The following is a 20,736-nucleotide window of genomic DNA, read 5'->3' as shown; positions in this document are numbered from 1 at the left end:
AAAGCTTTTTTCTGAGCAGTCTGGAACTTTTGGATATGAAAACCTTCTAAGCATTTCCATGGAACATCTGATGGAACAGTATGGCACAGTAGTAGTGGAATAGGTGGGCTTAGGGATAGGGTTTAGGTTTTGGGGCAGTCTTCAATGTCCTCCAGCCCTAAAGGGTTGGTCGAGGGCAGTGGTCAGCCCAATGGCGATGGCGGTGCGAGACGCAGTGGCAGCGGCGGTGCTGATGGCTTAGTGGTGGAGGACAACTCGTGGGTGGGGTCAATGGTGAGGGCGATCGAAAGCAACTTTAGTGAAGGGCAGGGTTGTGGCAGCAGCGACACAAGGTGGACGATGAAGTCGCCGGTGGCCTAGGCAGCGACAGGGCAGTTGGAGATGATGACTCGGTGAGGGAATAAGAAAAAAATGGAAAGAAGAATTCATGTGTAACATGTATAGACGCACACGTCGAGGATTAGGCCACTCCATACGATTTTTTAAAGCAGTTTCCTCCATTTCTTATAACTAAAAATTTAGTAAACACTTAATATATTTTTGAACCATGAAAAATATCTCTAAACTTCTAAAAACATCGAGCAATCTCCTAGAGATGGATTGTGACACTAGAAATTGAAATAAAATATCTAGAGCTCATAATAATACATCTAGAAGTTCTTAAAAATTAGATTTAGGTCTAGAAAAAGGGGAAAATATAAAGAAATTTTTGAAAATTTCCTAAAACATTCATCTCAACATCTTAACACATTTTAAAACCTTTCTAGAACAAAAATATGACATGAAACAAGAACGATTGCAACATACATTGATGTCGAATGCACTCATGTTGGTTGCATCTTGTGTTTTTATGTGCAAATTTTTTAAAATGCGGTTAGATGTCGATTAGAGTAGTTTAGGAATTTTTCAAAAAAAAATCAGGTTATCTTTATTCCTAAAGATAAATCTAAATTTTGAAAGTTTCTAGAGATATTTTCATGATCTATAATTATTTTATTTGAATTTATCATGTTCTAATCTATCTTTAGAACTTTTCTTGGAATTTTTAGAAGGTTCAAAATATTTTTTTGTGGTGTAAAACCTTATTTGTTGTTTACCGAATTCTTTTCATTTAAAAAGATAAAGCCACATTGAAACTATTTCTAACTGGGAAAGTGAGGTAATTTAAATGGTTGTTAGAGTTCAAGGATATAGTTTATCTGATCTTAGAGTTCGAGTAGAAAACCTGACTCAGGCGATACTTCTTCAAGATTGGTATAAAAAGGATTTTTCCATAGCGAAATAAGTAGAGTTGAAGAGGCCGGTCTAGGCCCAAGAGCCCAGGAGGCTACAACCTGGGCCTAAAGACCGAAAGGAGATACTAAGGATACATACTCTCATGCTTCCCAGTTTCAATCTGAATCTCCATCTTGCATTACATCCTGCGTCTGCAAATAAATCCTTCTCAGTATACCTGCCTCGACAGTCTGCACATTGTGCACTAACACTACCAGAAATGGGAATCCGTGTTGCCGCATCGTGAGGATTCCAATTGTTCAAACATAAAACTAAACTCCTCGATGAATAAAGACATCCTGAGGATTCTACTTGTATGTGGTTGCCCCCAGGTCCAGTTTCTCAGTTCTTCTCGGGTGCATGGTGGATCTGTTAGACCTGTGAGGACCTATTTGCAACCTGCATGTGGATCAAGCAGCTGCTCTTTGCCTTAACAATCAGCCAGTAAACGAGGTAGCATGGGAAATGAAGCGATGCCATGGCCAAATACCTGCATGCAGATTTCTGATTATCGCAAATTCGCAATGAAAACAAACACAAATGTCAAAAATGTGTATTCAGGAAAACTGATTGATGTGGCGCCGTACCACAGTGGTGCCAAGGATGATTCAGGACGGAGGAAAGGGTAAGGCCACCTGCACAAATGCGCATAGATATGTAACTGGTGGTTAGCCTCGATTTGTATAGCAAACAATCAATAGAAGCACTGAGAGTCACATCTCACCATGTCATACCACAGACATGGGCGATCCACTGGATGATCACGTACAGGCACGTCCAGAGAATGAAGTATGCGATTCTGAACCAAGGGAAGGGCTAGAGAAACAGAGAAGTAGAGTCACGACAAATCCACATGGCTTTGCAAACAGTAACGAAAGACTGTTCCATCCCATCTTCACGTACCAAGGTGTTTAGTGCAGTCTCTGTCAGTAGGAACACAAGGTTGAGAGAGTGTATGCAGCCCATCACCTGAAACGATCGACCCAAGGTGTCACATTTACGCAGGTAATTTTGTTGAAGCGGTCGGAATATCAGCAAATGCTTGCAGAGCTGTTACTACTAGTACCAGGAAGAGCAAGTTCAGGAGCAATGTTTTGCAGAGATAAAATCTGTACTTTTTTCATTTAATAGCTACTAATCTCAACGATTAGTGATGAGAACCACTCACTGCATTGAGACTGAAATGTGCTGACAACGTGAATGGTACTATCAGGCCCCAGAAGACCGCATCCGTCAGGACAACCGCGCCGGCACTGACCTGCAACAGGGACGAACGGTCAGATTGCTTAATGACAAACACTTTGTTTCTGTGAAGAAACAGGCACGTATGTTAATGATGTCACACGCTTGGTTCTGCAGCAAACGTGATAGACAGGAGCACCAACTGATATGCCAAGTAGCAGAGCAAGAAGCTGGACCTGGTAGCCAATTTGCATCAGCTGGAGTCCCAGTCGCCCAGCTCCCTCCCAAGCATCACCGCTTGGGTTCGGCTCGTCGCCACCGCCACAGCTGGGGCCGAGCAATCTGTCGTCGTCGCTCTCGGGATCCTCCGCGCGGTCTCGTGACGAGTAGCAGTACATCATCCGGCATCCGTACGCGGAGCACAGCGTGGCAGCCTACACACGTTTCACTCGGAGCATCAATTCAAGGCCGGCCGGCCGGCCGGAAACTTAACACGTGCCGACGTGCATGTGCGTGCTCGTGCTATGAACCCGTTGATGACACGTACCGCGAAGTAGGCGATCTCTAGCAGCAGTGTCCATCTGCAAAACGGCTCATGGGAAGAAGAACGGACGCCAATGCTGTTGTTACTACTGAACTGTACTTGCTATATCTGCAAGGGTCTATTCGAGCTAGAGAACGAGTGCACGCACTCGGTGTAGTACAGCATGATGCTGGGGTCGTAGGCAAGGAAATTTTTATCGGCCGAAAGTCATGGATTTTTCCGGAATATCGCCCCTATCGGCGGGGCCCGATAAAAATAGGTATCGGCTAAATTTTCCGGCTTTTTCCTCTTCCCGCGTAGATGGGCCCAAACTTCCCGCGCGACAGTCCAACGGCGTCTCCGAGCCCACGAAATCCCCCCAAACCCTAGAAATCCAATCCTAATCCCATTTGTTCCCCCACGCAGGCACAACCGCACAGCGGCGCTCTTGCCGCCGCCGCCGCCATAGCCTGGACCCACGAGGCCACGAATCCACCCCGCGGTGCCGCACGGAGTCGACGAACGGCGGGTACGCGTGCCGGCGTGCGGCAGCGCCACCGCCGCGAACTGCTCCTCGAGCGCCCGTCGCGTCAGGGGACCTGCTGGTGAGCTTCACGTCTTCAGCAATTCAGCACTCCAGACTCCCGGTGGGAGAAGTGGAGTCCGCCCGTGCACCGCACGGCCTTGGGCGCCCACTGCACACCGCCGCCGAGGCCGTCGTCCCGGCTGCTGCGGCGAAGCCGGCTGAGTTGGGGTCCGCGCGAGGAGCGGCGGCGCCTTTCTGCCCGGTCTCGCACCTCCCCGACGCCGCCGGGGTGGCGTCCAGAGTCCAGAGTTTGGTGTGTTTTCTCTTTTCTACTCAAGGATTTAACTTTCTTGCCAGCAATAGATGGTAGATGGTAGAGAAGTGCAGTGGTGCTTTGCTAGCTGAATAATTAGTGCTGAATCATTCTAGGATGTTGTTTGAGTACAAAATAATTTCTTTTATTTGTTCAACTTGGTGGATTAGAGAATAGTACGCTTAACTGGAAGCGTGTATCAACCTTATATAGGTATGCTACCATGCTTCAAATCTGCAGATATGCCTAGAATTGTTTTGTCCTCTGTTATACCTATAATGAGCAGAATATGGGGTCTGAAACCTTATCTAAATGTTGGCTGGCCCAGTAAAAACTAACCAGCAGGACAGTGGAAAAACAAAAACAATGGTATTACCTACATGAGCTTGTACACTTTAAATTTCTTGGATACGATCTTTCAATGTCACCTGATAACATAGATGATATCAATGCCACACAAAGGGTAGCTGTTACCTGGTAGCCTGTTTGATTGCCAAGCAACATGTTTTTCGTGCACGGTCAGAAACCATTTTCTAATAAGCGGTAATAGGTTTCAACCAGCTGATGTTATTTCCTAAATTTGTGTATTTCTGTAGCACTGGAAGTTGCCTCAAGTGGTGAGGGGCCAAGTTCAGGTGCATAAGGTGCTTATGTGCAGGTTTCTCAGTCAAGGGGAAACTTAGTCACTTCTCGGTGGGTTCTTGGTTTTAACTCAAGGGCTCTATGTTTTGTCTAAAGGATTCTATCTTGTAAATTTGTTAGTTTGATCACTGCTTTGTGTGTAAACTGGTAAGTCTGTGTGCCTATGTATGCTCAAGAAAACAAGCATTTGAAGTTAATGTTCTGCACTTCCATATGTGCTGTGTAACTTTTGCTTAATGTTAGTTTGATTCCATATTATTAAAATATGAATAGCCTAGAATTTGTATAGTCTAGAATGAAGAGTCTTAGTAGTTGAAGAGTCATGTAGCTCCTTTATAAACTCTTGATCAATCAATGGAAGAGCAGGGATTATTCCTCTCACACATATCTTATGGCCTGAAACATGAGAACTGAGGAAGAAAGGAAATAATAATTCCTGACACCCCGTTTGTGTCATTTTCAATATTAGGAGGTGTTCAAAGCTCTGAAGCATTCAATTAAATTTTCGTAAGCATCAGTCATCAAAACGTCCAGGCCTATATGAAGCAATAGATGGTAGATGGTAGAGAAGTGCAGTGGTGCTTTGTTATCTGAATAATTAGTGCTGAATCATTCTAGGATGTTGTTTGAGTACAAAATAATTTCTTTTATTTGTTCAACTTGGTGGATTAGAGAATAGTACGCTTAACTGGAAGCGTGTATCAACCTGCAATTTTGTACAAAATAATTACTCTTGTATAAAATGAAATTTATTTTAGGAATTTTGATACAGCATGTTTCAATCCTAATTGGCAGACAAATTCTAGGAGAGATGGAATGCCATAGCAGTGGCAAGGGGAAAGTACCTGGCAGCAGCGGCGAGCCATCCAGTGTGGCTGACACATATGTGGTTACTACTGGAGGTCTGTTTGTGTAGCAAAATATCCTTTTTTTTGTTTCATGTTTCATCCATGAATTGTTCTGTTCTAACGATGGATCACACTGTTTTTTAGGGAGGCGGATAAAATTGAAAGGACCAATTGAAGATACATGGAGCCATGGGACACAGTCGGGTACAAATGGCTGGAAGTGTGGCTACTGTTCTGCAGGCCAGAAAAGTGGAGGGATTAAGCATTTGTGTGCAATATCTGGTAATGTGAAGTGCCACTAGTACTGGGCTTTCATAAGGGAAGTGCCACTAGTACTGGGCTTTCAAATCTAGGCAAAGCAAGTAGCAGTGGGAGTAAGTCCGCTACCTTAGGCAAGGCAATTAGCAGTGGCAGTGGGGCTGCTGCCTCCACTAGACAAAGTTCGCTTGACAGTTTCTACCAGAACCCAAGTTCTTCAAAAGCTCCCTTTGACATAGACTTGGCACGTAGTAAGGCGCCCTTACAGCCTCGAATTGACACTATGCTTAGTGGGGATTCTGCGCTTAGGCTTGCGAAAACTTGGTCTAAGTGGTTCCATGCCAATGATGTTCCTGGAAGGAAAGCTGGCTGCCCCTACTTTCAATCAGCAATTAAATTGACTCCACAACTTGGTGATGTGCCTATCCCAAAAGGAAAAGATATAGACGGTCCATTGCTAGAACAGAACTTTAATGACTTGAAAGCTCACATGAAGTCTTTTAGGGAAGATTGGGATCGATTTGGAGTCACCCTCATGTGTGATTCATGGACAAGCAACAATATGATGTGTATTATTAACTTTATGATCTTTTGCAATGGTCGCATGTTCTTTCACAAGACTGTGAATGCAACTGGTGAGGTCCAAAATGCAGAATTCATTTATGATTGTATTAGTAAGGTCGTTGAGGAAGAACAGTGAATGGAGAAATGATCCAGACCATGAATTTGCATATGATTGCTTGACAAATAGGGTGTGGTGGGAAAAGATGGAATTGGTCTTGAAAGTTGTTGGACCACTTTTCTGTGTTCTTCGCTATGCTGATTAACAAAAGAATGGTACTATATCTGGCTTCCTTCCAAAGATGATACAGGCGTATAATGAGATAACTGGTAAAATAAAACAAATAAAACATGGTAAAGGAGATTTTCATAAGAAGGTAGCTGAAGTGATCAGTAAAAGGCTTCGATATATTCTCAATGGAACAATTATTCATGCAGGTAACACTATGGACTGATCTGAAACTTGTTCAATCAATGTTTCTTTGCATCCATTCTAAATTTGTAATGTCGCTTTCAGTTCTTATCTTTCTAATATTAGTGATTTCTTTACCTTTGTAGCTGCTGCACTTGATCCTTCAGAATTGTACAGGTCAAACCTTGCAAAAAAGTCAAGTTCCCAATTTGCTCTAACCATGGCAATCAAGAAGCTTGCAAAGTCAACTTCAGAAGCAGCAGCTGTGATTGATCAATTTTCTCGGTTCATTGAAAAGAGAGGGTTATTTGGAACTCCAGAAGCTCGGTGGTCAGCACTAAATGGCAGAACCAGTGCAGGTACTGATCTGTTGTTACTCCTGTGTGCAACTAATATCTCTGAAATAAATTGCTTGATAGTGATCATGTTCTTGTAAGCTGCTGCAAGTTAATTTTTTTTAATTAATTGTAGCTGAATGGTGGGGTTCTTATGGAGGACAGTATCCAGAATTACAAAGGATTGCAAGGCGCGTTGTCTCGCCATGCGTATCATCAAGTGGGTGTGAAAGAAACTGGAGCACGTTTGCTTTGGTGCATACAAAAGTAAGAAATCGTTTAGGCTATGACAAGCTGGAGAAATTGGTGTACGTGCATTATAATCTGAAGCTGTGCATCCAACAATTCGAAGCTGACTTTCAGAACTTTTAAGAAAAAGATCCTGATCCATGTAGCATGATGATGGATCTTGCTCTTTATGATGAAGGCAACCTAATCATGGAGTGGCTGAACAATTCTATGAGCGAGTCTACACCGATTCTTGATGAATATGATGATAGCGATGATGATTGGTCAACACCTAGCAACTTCGTCATTGAAAGTTTACACATGGACGATGAAGAGATAGCTGCATTTAAGCGGAAGATGCAATTGGGCAAGAAAAAGAAAAGGAAGATGCAATTGGATGAAGATGATGAATGTATTGCAGATGACTATGACACTTCTTCAGAAGAACATGGTAGCCCAGTGTATGCCGAGTCAGGGGACAGCAGTTCGAACAATGAAGATGGTGATGAGTTTAAATCAGTTTCAGCAATTTGGATTTGTTGTCAATAGACTGTAGTTATTATTTTAAATGTTGGTCTGTCTTTTTTTTGGGCAAAGGTGATAATGAGGTTGGTGATGGAAGCGGTGGTACTACAGCTGGTACAGATGTACCAGGTGGTTCAGGTGACTAAAATCAACTCACATGTGACATAAAAATGCATACATGTGGTGATAGTTGATTTTGTATCCTACAATTATGCTCTTGAGTTATTTATATTTGACATTGTAGGTGTTAATCATGGGGAACCAACCCCTCTACGGCCAAGATCAACTAGGAAAAGAAAGCCGATTGTCAAGAGCATCTACGGCCTATAAAAGGTCAGATGGCCCTTTTATATGCTAACATCAGCATTGTCATTGTGATTTTATTTCATTGAGTTTGAAAATTGTCAATGTCAATATTTTTTAAGGTGTAGGCTCAATATCAAAGGAAAAGATCTAGATGGTGCATGGCACACTTCAGTGGATGTGCTGTTAGCTTTTAGTGCACTCCTATATTTTGTAATGAATTTGAGACTACTTACCTATCTAATGGACTGTAATATGATCTAATGGACTGTAATATGTGCTATTGAGTGTAGTGGACCTTATTATATATGCTATAGAATGGACTGTAATATGTGGGACTTAGCAACGTTCGGCGTAGAACCTATCTAATGCACTCATAATGTTTTATTCTTGTTTTTATCTGTGAACAAGTGATGTTTAATAGCTTAGGAATTGTTTTAAGTTGAATTCTACAATTTTTTTTTGAAAAATTTGAATTTTTTGAATTTGGTCCGATATTTCCGATATATCATGCTTATCCTGATTATCTACCGATAAATTTTAATTTCTGGAAAAAAAAAAACCTTGGTCGTAGGTCCGCAAGTCCCACGCCAGCACTGCGGCGAGTGCGACGGCGGCCGTGGCTCTGAACGCCAGCAGCCACGACGGGGGCACCCGGCTCCAGCAGCTCATCCAAGGAGGCGAAGCGGTGGTGGAGCCGTCGTCCGCGCGCGGTGGACGACGAAGCTTGTTCACCCGGAGGATCGCGCACAGGGACGCCGCGGCGGAGACTGCGACGACGGCGAAGCTGAGGAAGCACTGCCACTGCGCCATGCTGGGGTTGGGCGGCTGGTCTTTGATGACCAGTACAAGGCAAGCAGGCAAGCACAGGTTAAGTAGCAATGAAGGAAGAAAGAGACTGTGTGAGAGAGAGAGAGAGAGAGAGAGAGAGAGAGAGAGAGAGAGTTGTTTGGACTAGTGGTTCAAATTGGACCGGCAGCTGCCGTACGTGTTACTGCTTCCAGCCAGTTTGGTGACCACAACTTGCTTCGTTCAACCTTCGCTAAACTACGGCTGCCACGAAAAAATGCGGCACACGAAATCAAAGCCACAGTTTTGGCAAAGTTTAGCACAAAAATAAGTCTATGACACGTGGAACAGGGTGCCAAAAAAAAGTATGACATGCCATACTTGTAGCAATGAACCAAAGGACTGCCAGAAAAACTACGACATGACAAAACTATGGCGTGATAAGTTCTGGTCATCAACCAAATAGGCCCAAGTGCTCAACTTAGAGCGATTAATTAGAGAACGGGAAAAAACAACAAGGCCCAAAATGAGAAGTCCCTCGAATCTCTCCTTGGAGTCCTCTCGTTCTTGCGGATGTAGGGATGGGCATTCGATTAAACTAAAACAAATGGGTAGGTTCCTCGGCCTTTTGAAAACTTCAGTACTTGCAATTGTGAACAGATCTGTTCCTGAAAAAACTCAAGACTGAGCACTTCAGTTTCAATCTGTTGGCAAACACAGAGGAAGGAAATGGTCAGGGAAAGGGGAAAAAAAAGAGTAAACCACCGTGCTCGAAAGTTAGCTTTGGAATAATACGGCCCATGAGCCTAATTCAAACACAGACCACCATCAAAAGCCACAGGCCCACGGCATTTAGTAACCAGTCTGAAGATGAGGACAGCCCACTAGTCATCACTACCCACCTTTGTCAAACGCCAACCAGCTCAGCAAGTTTATATTTCTCCTTTCTTTTCTTCTTTTTTGTCTTTTTTATTTTAATAATCTAACCATTATAAAAACCAAGTTGATACTCTACTCCTTCAGCCCTTCAACCCCCCCCCCCCCCCCCCCCCCCCCCACCCCCCCACCCCCAAAAAAAATGAAAATCTCGCTTCTCGTTAAACAATCTCAAATCAGAGATTCAAACTCCCCTAATAAAACTGTGACATTTGTCATCATCTCCTATAGGTTTACTCCCACCTTCTATTACCAGGCATCATCTCCTAGAAGTCTAGTCTCAAATTATTGGAAGGCATTTTGTGAAACGTTGTTTTGGGATGTAGCCCAGTCGACCAACTGCCAAGAATTGCAATCCTAATTTCGCGTGCTAGCAAGTGCAATTTTTCTACATGTATGGTTGACCAGAAATAACGTTAATCTTTGACATAAAAATGTAATATTGTTATTTACAAGTTATTTTGAGGCTATTTGCTAGACGCACTTCTGGTCTATTGTTTGAAAGGAGGATGAGAAGCCCAAAATAAAAGTGGGCATGTGGGATGATGAAACCGTGGCAATGAGAATATTCACCAAGCATGGCACTTTACTAGCTACCTCTATCCTCAGAAGAATACTATTCAAATTTCGTCTTTGGCTAAACTATCTAAATTTTGATTGAGTTTATAGAATATCAATATTTATGACACCATATCGGTATGTTATGGAAACATACCACGACAAATCTAATGGCATTTAATTTATAACATAAATATTGCTATTTTTTTATATAAATTTGGTCGAACTCAAAATAGTTTGACCCGGTACTATGTTAAAATTGTTTTTTTTAGCAAGAAGGAAATAGTTTGTGTTGGGGATTTAACCTCGGACAGCGCAGCCCCGAAGTTGACTAACAAATTTTAACTAATAATTTATCTTTGTCGCAAACTACGTCCTTTGCACAGGAGTGACTTCACGCTTTCCAATTAACTAGCTAAGACTTTGTCCTACTATAGAAAATTTAAAAGATACTTGTATGAATTGTATTCATTCATGCAAAATTACTCCACACGGGTTCCAAATGGTTTTAAACGATTCGTACTTGCCGAATGATTAACGAGCCTGAGTATTTAGCTCCCCATGCTTAAGATGGTGCAAAAATACGTCAACTCTACTTTCCTCCTCAATTTCCAGGCTCATGCCACAAGACAATGAACCAAAACTAAAATTAGGAATATCTAACGCTCCCTGATCAAGATGGCGCAAAAGGAGTCGTGCATACTTAATTTCTTCCCCAGTTCTACTTATACGTCCTCAGTTCTCATGTTCAAACCACAAGATAACAAAGTAATGAATCCAGCTAAAACTGGGCAAGAATAATATGGCACATATGGAATTGTGGTGTATTTAAATTCAAATGCTCATTTTCTTGAACAAAGATACCATTCGCATTCAACCATTCAAGGGTTTCATTAAAGCTAATGTTCAAGAGTACACATAGAGTAGGATAACACAGGGTCCCAAGCAAACTTCACAGTGACGATCAAGATAACAGACACAAGAGATGTGATCCCTTGCACAAAATAAAGAACCCCTAAAGGCCAACAAACTAAGACCATCACTAATCTTACTCATGCTAAAGAGTTGTCCCACCTTCAAAATAAACTATTAACCACAACGATCATCCCTTTAACCTTGACCGACAAGCCTGCAAAATGGAGAACCTTATGTTTATCAGGCATTTGAGGTGCCTGTTCTTGATCCCTCGGCAGAGGCTGCTCCCAATGCTGCAGAAATGCATAGTTTTGAAAATAACATCAGCTGGTCAATTTCCATTGGTGAACATTCTGTTACTAACCAGCCACGAAAGCAACAAGTTGCTGGGTAACCAAATAGACAAATAACCACATAAAACAAAGAGATAAAGATCGCGAACGAATCATCAACGGCTGGATTCATAACTCTTGAGAAACCCCTCTCTTTGTAAGTATAAAATCATCATCCATGTATTATATTGTTAAGTTACTTTGACAATAAATCACAGCCAAAGAATGCATAGGTGTTCAGGATATGTAGGAGGTTGATATCTGGATGTGCAGAAGGTTGTGCAGGTTATGTCTTTTTGGTTTCTTCCCTGTTGGATACCTTAATGGCCAATCTAAATCATTTTTCAAGACAAATAGAAGACAATGAAAGCTCCTATGCATGTCTAGCCAATTTCATGAATCTGGTTCATAAAAATAAGGTTGTTACATAGGACAGTAGAAGCATCACAGCCTTAAATGTAATTGTGATATCCCACTTTCATGAACTCATTTTGCTTGAGCACAAATACCATCATCCAAAACTTCATGACACAAAATGAAATAATAATGCCCAATCTGAATACTAGTCGGTCACAAAATAAGTGACGTTATATATCCATGTTAAAGACAGGCATGATGCATAAGTCTCTCTTACTCTTCTACTCTAGTTACCTGGAGTGCAGAAGCTCATGTAGGGGAAACTTTCATCGTAGCAACTTTCTTCGCACACCTTTGTGACACGGATGGAATTCAGATCAATAATGAAAATCCCCACACTTGTCGTCACAAAAAAAACATCAGGGCCATGTGCAAAGCCAGTCAGAACCATCGGAATAAGTGTGTTGCCATGAGCAGGAAGCAATGCCGTCAGCTTAATGACTTTGCTTGCCCATCCTGCACCATCGCTAGGGCCAGCCTTCCTCGACCACAGGTACAATCTACTTGAACGTATGTAGGCAAGTCCAAGTCCACCGTCCTCGGTAGCCATGAGCGGAGCGCGTCCCCAAAAGAAGCATTTTTTTCTGGCAGGACAATCAAAGATAGTTCCCGTGTGGCCAAATCATACTTGAGGACACTATCCATACACCGAAAGTAGAGCGCATTCTCTGCAAGGGCACTTGGCTCCAATCGGATCCCATCACAGAAGTGAGGAGCAGAGATATGCCGGCTCCACGAATCAGACTCCGATGAGTAGACATGGGCACACACCGCGGACGTTTCCACGCCGTTGCCGCTGCCCACAAAGACGACCAGGAAGGGTCCGCGGTGGCAATCGAGGTGTTCACAGCCTTCGGTGGCTGCGGCGCAGAGCACGGCGGCATTCCAGGACCAAGGGTAGACGGGCCCCGGCAGAAGCACGGGCAGTTTCCTCCGTTCGCCCGTGATTGGGTCCCAGACATGGAAGGCATCCTCCCAGGGCTTCCGATCCGAAGGGCCCCGGCTCTGAAGGAGGACGCGGCCATGGCGCGCGTCGATCGCGCGGCTGTTGACGCGATCGGCAGGGGGCGCGCGGAAGGAGGAGGTGGACACGATCACACGAAGGTCGACGCTCGCCCGTGATTGCGGAGGAAGCCGAGCATCGGGGGCGTGCGGTGGAACTCACGGAACCGGCGGCGGAATCTGGGGTCGGAGACCATGCAGCGCCAGCGCTTGCAGACGAGCGCGGCGCGCGGGGTCGTCCGGTGGAATGCGGAGGAGGATCTCCTCCACGAGCTCGTCCATCAGCGCCGCCGGCCGCGGCGCCATGCTGCACGCCGCGGATCGGAGCTAGGGTTTGGTCGGCGGAGCTGCGCGCGGTGGATTGGGCATTTGGGCTCAGTGAGAGTGGAGTGGAGGGGAGTGTGATCTGACTGGAGGATGAAGAGGTGCTTCACCGGCCGTCGCCCATGGAGATTCGAAGCTCTGTGGGGGTCTTGATTGACCTCTCGGTAGCGAGCAGCGATGGAGGAGCGGTCACGACTCACGAGCAGAGAGGGTCGCGACTCGCGAAGTCGCGAGCGGAGAGGGAGCAGGGTCGCGAAGTCGCGGCTGGAGAGCAGGAGAGGCGCGATTCGCGAGCGGAGAAGGGAGAGGACCACTGGCGGCGGCTGAATGGAATGCGTTAGGGGTAGATATCGCATTATATATACTTAGCCACGGCTGTCCGCGCTTCGCTGCGGGTGACGTGCTTGCTATAGGAAAATTCTTTGAAAATATGGCTCATATGTCTAATATGTTTTCTCATCGCGTTACTATGAAAGGTTGGTCTATTTGGTAGATTAAATAGAAAAATATGGGAAGGAAAGGTAATCTGACTTTTTTCATTACAATGTTGTAAGCGAACATAGAGGTTGGTTGTCATTACATGATACATATTCTAGGCCAGCAAATCAATAACATATTAGTGGAAAGAAGTATTTGATGGAGCTAGGCTCAAACAACTAACACACTTAGATTCAAAGCACAACATTGGCTAGGATTACATTATAGGTGAAAAGAGCAAAAACTACAACACAAGTAGGATCCACTCCCCTTAGGTGAAACTGCAACACATTTCGTAAATCTTGAATGACACGAAAGATTACACGGCGTCGAACACTAAACTACACCGGGATTTAAAGTTACATGGTTAAGAGCAACCTAGTACAATCAAGTCTTACTCCAGAAGTCGGGATAGACGAGGGCAATGGAGAAACAACGAGATAATGATTATTCAAAACATGGCGTATGACTAACAGATCCAGAAATAGAAGACTGAGAAGTAAAACATCGTGAACCTTAAGACCAAACTAACCAACGGTAGACCTGAACTTCTTCGAAAACTAGATCCCTTCTTCTCAGATTACACCATCGCCTCTGTTAGACGAACCTAGTTCCACAATGACGACTGGATCTCGTAGCTCTGCTTCGGATTTAAGAGGGACGGGGATGAAGAAGAAGAGCAAGGACCAAGGACATCTTAAAGTGGCGAACGGAGATGGGACGTAGCGCACCGGAAGTGGAGACAACATGGATGGGATACACTGCCGTTTCACGCTACGGGGATACAGCCGGGCATGGCGCGCTCCCTACGCAAGCGAGCGGAGGGGGGGGAATAAAGGAGAGGGAGAGGGTTCGCTCGACGAGGGAGACGTGCGGGTGGCCGTGTCCCCTAAAGAAGAAAGAAGGGAGGGGCTCTGGTACGGGGACGAGGGCGAGGATCAAGAACGGACCGGAGGCCAGGAAAATGAGAAGCGCACAGTGCACGAGGACGGCGAGTGCGGCACGATGTCGCGAATATGCGAGGACAGGGTGCTAATGGGCTCGACACCGATGGCGTCCGCGGGGCACGCGGTGACAGCGACCCGACGTGTGTAGCGTGGTCGAGCTGGGCACAGTGCCTGAGACTTGACATCCACTCAGGCTTTCTAAGCACTCCCTACTACCCAAGGCTAACTTTTTCCAAGTGTTCTTCTTTCCATGCCTTCCTTGTCCACAGTCTACGCCAACCTTTGTATGAAGTGAGATCGCAACATACATGCTTCCTCCAAAACCACCTCCTCTTATTTACTTTGAGAGAACACTATTTCATCAACCTGTTGTGGATTTTCCGCTCAAACACCTGAAAGAAGTGTCAGAAGTGTTAGAAGTACCTCCAAAAACACCAGTTCTCCTTCTTTCTGGCGGGTGGATAGAGATCCCCTCCACGATCAAGAGATCCTGCCGTTCAGCAGCCAGCGTCCTCCGCTTGGCCCTGGTGACAAGGAAGGCCTCTCCCAACTGATGGGCATGTCGATCTTCAGTCTCCTTCAGAGCTTCCAACATGGCAGTCTCCCAACTCTCAGCGGCTGCCGCACTGGCATGCGCTTTGGCAAGCTGCACCTGGAGCATCCTGAAGAAGATCTCGGCTTTCTTGGCTCGCCAAAGGCACTTCCTTAGCTCCGAGGCTTGCCGGTCATATTGCTCATCTAGAGCAAGCAGGCACGTGGTCAAGTGCACCACGGTAGGACTATCTTATTGCGCATCCCACCCTTGCAAAGCCTCCATGCGAGCCCTCCATGCCCGTTGATTCTTTTCCAAAGGTGGAAAGAACCTCATGGGGGTACGGGTAATGGGCTCTTCATAGATCTGGCAAAGGTACCGCAAGGCTCTACGGGCCACAGCCTGGTAGGTGTCGACGAAGCAAAACCCAGTTGTGGTAACATTCCAGGCTTCAGTGATGTCAGGGAACTCTTCACTCTTCCCAATATAGACGGTAACTTCACAACGCTCAGTGCCATGCTTTTCATACTCACGACCCTCATACTCAGGACGATCTTTGACTCTGAGCTTTTGCAGGGTGGCATACAGGATCTTGGGGAAACCCTCAATGTTCAGGCAATAACTACTAACCTAGGTTCCTGCCATCGCTGGCGGTGGTTGTAAGGAAGGACTGAGCGAAAAGCTAGATCAAAAGGAAAAGCTAGGCGAGCTAAAGTGCAACGAGTGGTGGTAACAACGGCTAAGCCAGACCCTGCTTATAAAGGCAGAGCGGTCAGTGGTCATGGCGCGGTCCACCAAGGTTCCAGCATGAGATCACTATAAATGAATCAACCGAATTTTTCGGGCGTTTGAGGCGAGCGATGTCCGAGGCCATTAATGACTAATACGGCTGCAAGACAAGGTTCCAACAAGAGCCCAGCAAAGAGTACGGGGAGACGCGGGTCACGGCAGGCGTTAACCATAGGCGACGCGAAGCACAAAGCCACAAGGAACGGGCGCCTCTGCATGCATGGGTGCAGATGCAAGTATGGTAGCCGTAGTAATGGCGACCAACCCCAACCACCAACCACCTCGGGAGCAACACACAAACCAAGCCGTGTCTTAGATGCATGGATGCATGTGTAAGTACAAATGTTCCTGCATGGTCGATGAATCGTTTTTATCTGATGGTAAGGAGGAGAGGCATTAAATGTGTCTACCTGCCCGACTTGTTTTTATCTGATGGTAGCATGGAGGGGAGGCATTAAATGTGTTCACCTGCTTTCGACCCACCCTGCGTAGGTGAAGATGTCTAGTGCTTTTAAATTTATTGAGTGAATTTCTAGATAGCTTAGGGAATGGCCTCGGACACTACTCGTCTTGTGGCCGTAAAAATCATGCCGTTTTCCTTTTATTGTTCTCCGTGCTAGACTAAAGGGTGGACTGTGCCAGGCCCAATGACCGCTCCTCCATTACAAAAGGCCTAGCCTAGCCACTTGGTACCACCACTCGATCAGGCTCAGCTCACCTAGCCTTTCTCCCGAGCAAGCTTCTCGGACGATCCTTCCTTGTAACCATCATCCACCAAGGACGGCAGGAGCCTGGGTTAGCAGCTATTGCCTGAACACTGAGGGTTTTCCCAAAATCCTGTATGCCACCTTGCAAAAACTCAAAGTCAAGGATCACCCCGAGTATGAGGGTCGTGAGTATGAGAAACATGGCACTGAGCGATGTGAGGTCACCGTCTACATTGGGAAGAGTGAGGAGTTCCTCGATATCACTGAAGCCTGGAATGTGACTGTAATAGAACCGACCAAATCATAAGAACGTAAGTACAAAAATAATCACCGAAGCGATCAAATTCCTGTACTTAAGCTCCCATAATCCCGGTAGTCCGGAAATCACGAAGGATTTCAACCAACTCTCGACATACAAACCAAGATCGTAGTGATTCAACACAACACATCATCCGTTACAACATTTCATAAGTAGCATTCGGATTACATCCATCAGAGTTTAAATAGAATATTACAAACCAAGTTTGAGTGTGCGGAAGCAACATAGTTTAGTACAAAACATTATAGTTTTCAAATACATTGCCAAGTCTGAGTCATGTCCCACAAAAGCATTATCAGGTACGAGAACTAGTAGAGACCGTGCCCAACGGTCTAGTCTTCATCCCCAGCTGGGAGAAGGCAGTACTTGCAGCAACCAAAGTAGAACTGGTCATCTGCAACAGGTGGGAAATAAACCCTGAGTACGAGAAGATACTCAGCTAGACTTACCCGTCAAAACCAGAAATAAAAGACACCAAGGATCATGCAAGGCTTTTCAGGTGGGCTAGCTTGACACAGTTGCATAAAAGAGCTTATGATTATAGTAACCAATTTAAACTTAGCATCAAGCTTATCATTATTTACCTGTCCACTAGATTAGCACCTGTACTAGAGCACTCACTTGTTAGGAGCAAACAATATTAACCATAGCAGGTATAATAAGGCTGTCATCATCATATCATCATTTCTGAACCATTAGGTTATTTAGTGTATCTACTCTGGAGATAAGCCCGTCAAGTTCTCACTAACCGAGAGAGACGGCGACTCGAATCGAATTACAACTCAGCTGAGGGGGTATTCCTAACTCTCACCCTGGCATACTTTGCAAGGGTAGCCGTGGGTCACCTTTGGGACAACTCAGGAACCAAATTCGCAGGTTCGATCAGCGCCAGCACTCTCAGGGATTACCCTTCTGCCAGGACGATCAGGACTTTTAAATCACCTACCCTTGGACTCACGCCTACGGCTCCCTTCCGAGGCGTACTTTATACTTATCGACTCCTGGCCTGAGGTGAGCTACTCGGCTTCGTGGTCGGTCTCCAGACCCGCCCAACTAAGAGAGAGGCATGCGTTCAACATGAACAGGAAAGGCTCCAAGAATCAGTCCTTAAGCGACACGGACGGAGTCACTGCAAACCGGCAAGCCTCCGTCCGGTCTTCATTTCAAATTAAGACTAGTTCTTTTCCACGATAGCAAATATAGCCAACCGTGCCACATGTATATTCCTATATCTCGCAGGTGACAGGAAATCACCCGACTTCTACCGTGTTAAAGCAGGGCTAAGCACTACACGAGCCTGAGCTACATAGGATTTAGGGTAACAATATCTGGACAAGGAGTGGATAACCAATGCAGCAAGTGTTTATCAAATTAAGCTTATGAAATTTTCTACAAATCAATGGTAAACAACAACGCATGATTCTTATGTTAACCAAATCAATTTCCAGTAAACCTAGAATCTGTCTAGAAATGACAGGGTTACTAAATTAATTATTTAATGATGATGCAAAAGCATAATTTGATCAAACCAAGTTTACCAACTTGTTTTTCATACCTAAGTAACATCAGAAAGTATAGTGCCAACTTCTAAATAAATTATTTAATATTATTTTCCAATTTATTTAGTTAATTAGGTGATTTAAGCAATATATAGTAAAACTATTCATAAAAATCTACAAACATTACAGTAGCTATCTCATGCTTCACATAAACTACCATAAAAATTTCAAAGCCATTGAGCAAGCAGAACTTGCTGTATCCACATTAATAGATGACATGTCTAATTTTTAGCATAATTAGGAAACCCTAATGAAAAGTGTCAAGCAACAGATTTCACATTTTCCCTAGCATAATTCTAGCATAAGAACCTTACTCACCAAATTTCACCTATACTGGATCTATGGAAAAATTATGAAAATTCACACAATATCCATCCATTGATAAAAAGAAATTCTATAACTCACAAACTATCCATGCACTAGCTCTGAAATTTTAATCAGAGATTCCACTAAGCAATAATATATTACCCACAAAATTTCATTATTTTTGGACCACAGAAACTCAAGATAAAATTCAAACAAGTTTGCATGCATCCAAAAACACATTTCAAAGTCCTATTTAATTAATCCAGAATTTCTAAAACATGTGCCCATATAATATTTTTATTAAATACTAGACAATACTAGGAACTCAACAAAATTGGAACCATAGCATTTGGATCTATATACTAGGCAATACATATTTTTGAATATCAATACAAAGTTGTGAAATAACAAAGCAAAACAAAATAAGAAACAAGTCACAGCCACAGTTGTTGAACCGGCCCGACGGAACAACGGCCCGCGAAGCGTATAGGCATGGCCCAAGACGCGGCGCAGCCCACGCTGGGCTCCCGCCTGAGCCTCGGCGGCTGACAGGGAGGACCCGCGCGTCAGCGAGAGAAGCAGGGGAACGGAGGAAGACGACGGCGGGACTCGCCGTCGGTGGCTTCTCCGGCGAGACCAACGGTGCCTACGGGTTCGCCTCACCCTAGCGGACCTAGGGGAACCCTTATTCGCAGCTATTGACGCAACTAGGGGGGTGGCGATGGCCACGGCGGCGCTCGGGCACGGCACGGCCGGCTCCGGCGAAGCTACGACGTCATGGCCCTAGTGGCACACTCAACGAGCTTCCGTGTCCCACCCAGAGGCTAGCGCAAGGGAGAGAAGGGGCGATAAGGAGCGCGAGCAGCATGGCCAGATGCGAGCTCTGCCGGTGGCGGTAATGGCGACCCGGTGGAGCCGCGCTCACGAGGAGATCTACCTGAGGCGAAAAATGGAGTGGCGGTGGTGTCATAGGCGTAGAGAGGTTCACGGTGGGGCTGTGGCTTGGATGAATCGATTAATGGAGCTCGGTGATGGTGGATTTGGCTCGGCGGCATCACGGTGTCCCGGTCGCCGTGCGCGCGGAGGAAGGAGAGGGCACGGTGAAATGGCGAGTGCTCAAGCGGGTGGCGCGGCGCTGGCTTGAAGTGGAGGACAACGGGCAGCGGCTTCAGATCAGCCACGGCGCGTGGCAGCGCGATCAGCCGGCCGACGCCGGGTGTCACCCACGCGGCGCTTGTTTTCTGAACTCGGTCAGTCACTGTAGCGCGCATTCAGTCGACTTGGATCGCCTGACAGCGTGAATTCAACGCCTTACTACGGCTAATCCAATGATGCTTTGCAGAAACGGTGTACATGAAAAATGTAGAGGTACCATCCAGCTACATTTTCTTTTCTAGGACCATTCCCTAATTCGCCATGGATCAGCAGTTATATGAAGCCCAAATTGGCCTGATCCAACTGAAAATGCAGTTTTAAGACTTAGACAAATTTTTCAGTGAAATCAGCATGTAATTCTGACTTGTGGGCCATGTTTGACCATGTTCCACACATTTTCATGAGTTGGCCATAAAACAACTTTTGTTCATTAATAAATTTGCTACAACTTTTGTAAAGAGTGTACAGCCATGCAAGATTTCTATGTTGGTCTTTTAAATCAGTCAAACCGTGACACTCCAAGGGTCAATTCAAGTCAAACCTTCACTTCAGGGCATTTTGGTCATTTCGATCTACATGAACAATGTCCCAACAAGTAACCTAAGTGTAGTTAAGGTGTAATGGACCATGATCAACCATTTTACAAAAATTATTATACCACTTCTAATGATCACATGTGATAAAGCAACTAAAACAAGCAATTCACTCATATGTTGCATTGCAATGTTTCACATGTTGCAT

General features: G+C 45.1%; 1 protein-coding gene and 1 pseudogene across 1 annotated transcript; both read right to left on the bottom strand.

The window, feature by feature from the left end:
• Positions 1-1,358: 1,358 nt before the first annotated feature.
• On the bottom strand, positions 1,359-8,763 carry LOC136449869 (uncharacterized). Its single transcript, XM_066450088.1, has 8 exons — positions 8,495-8,763; positions 3,005-3,038; positions 2,694-2,891; positions 2,444-2,533; positions 2,179-2,244; positions 2,000-2,091; positions 1,863-1,910; positions 1,359-1,765 (listed from the first exon to the last, which is right to left on the bottom strand). Exons 3-8 carry the CDS (start codon positions 2,856-2,858, stop codon positions 1,648-1,650), a joined length of 579 nt encoding a protein of 192 aa, XP_066306185.1. The 5' UTR covers positions 2,859-2,891; positions 3,005-3,038; positions 8,495-8,763; the 3' UTR covers positions 1,359-1,647.
• Positions 8,764-11,094: 2,331 nt separating this feature from the next.
• LOC136452046 (uncharacterized) lies at positions 11,095-13,431 on the bottom strand (annotated as a pseudogene).
• Between the last annotated feature and the right edge of the window lie 7,305 nt (positions 13,432-20,736).

This window comes from Miscanthus floridulus, chromosome 5, assembly GCF_019320115.1.
Source record: "Miscanthus floridulus cultivar M001 chromosome 5, ASM1932011v1, whole genome shotgun sequence".
Classification (NCBI taxonomy): domain Eukaryota; kingdom Viridiplantae; phylum Streptophyta; class Magnoliopsida; order Poales; family Poaceae; genus Miscanthus; species Miscanthus floridulus.
The sequence above is the reverse complement of the archived record's forward strand: the minus strand, read 5'-3'. Positions and strand labels throughout refer to the sequence as shown.

Excerpts from the sequence above, each read along its gene's own strand:
- LOC136449869 (XM_066450088.1), bottom strand. The coding sequence starts at position 2,858 with ATGATGTACTGCTACTCGTCACGAGACCGCGCGGAGGATCCCGAGAGC. Across the intron at positions 2,534-2,693 it reads TGATGCAAATTGGCTACCAG|GTCAGTGCCGGCGCGGTTGT; the intron begins GTCCAGCTTCTT and ends TCCCTGTTGCAG. Across the intron at positions 2,092-2,178 it reads AGACTGCACTAAACACCTTG|CCCTTCCCTTGGTTCAGAAT; the intron begins GTACGTGAAGAT and ends CTGTTTCTCTAG.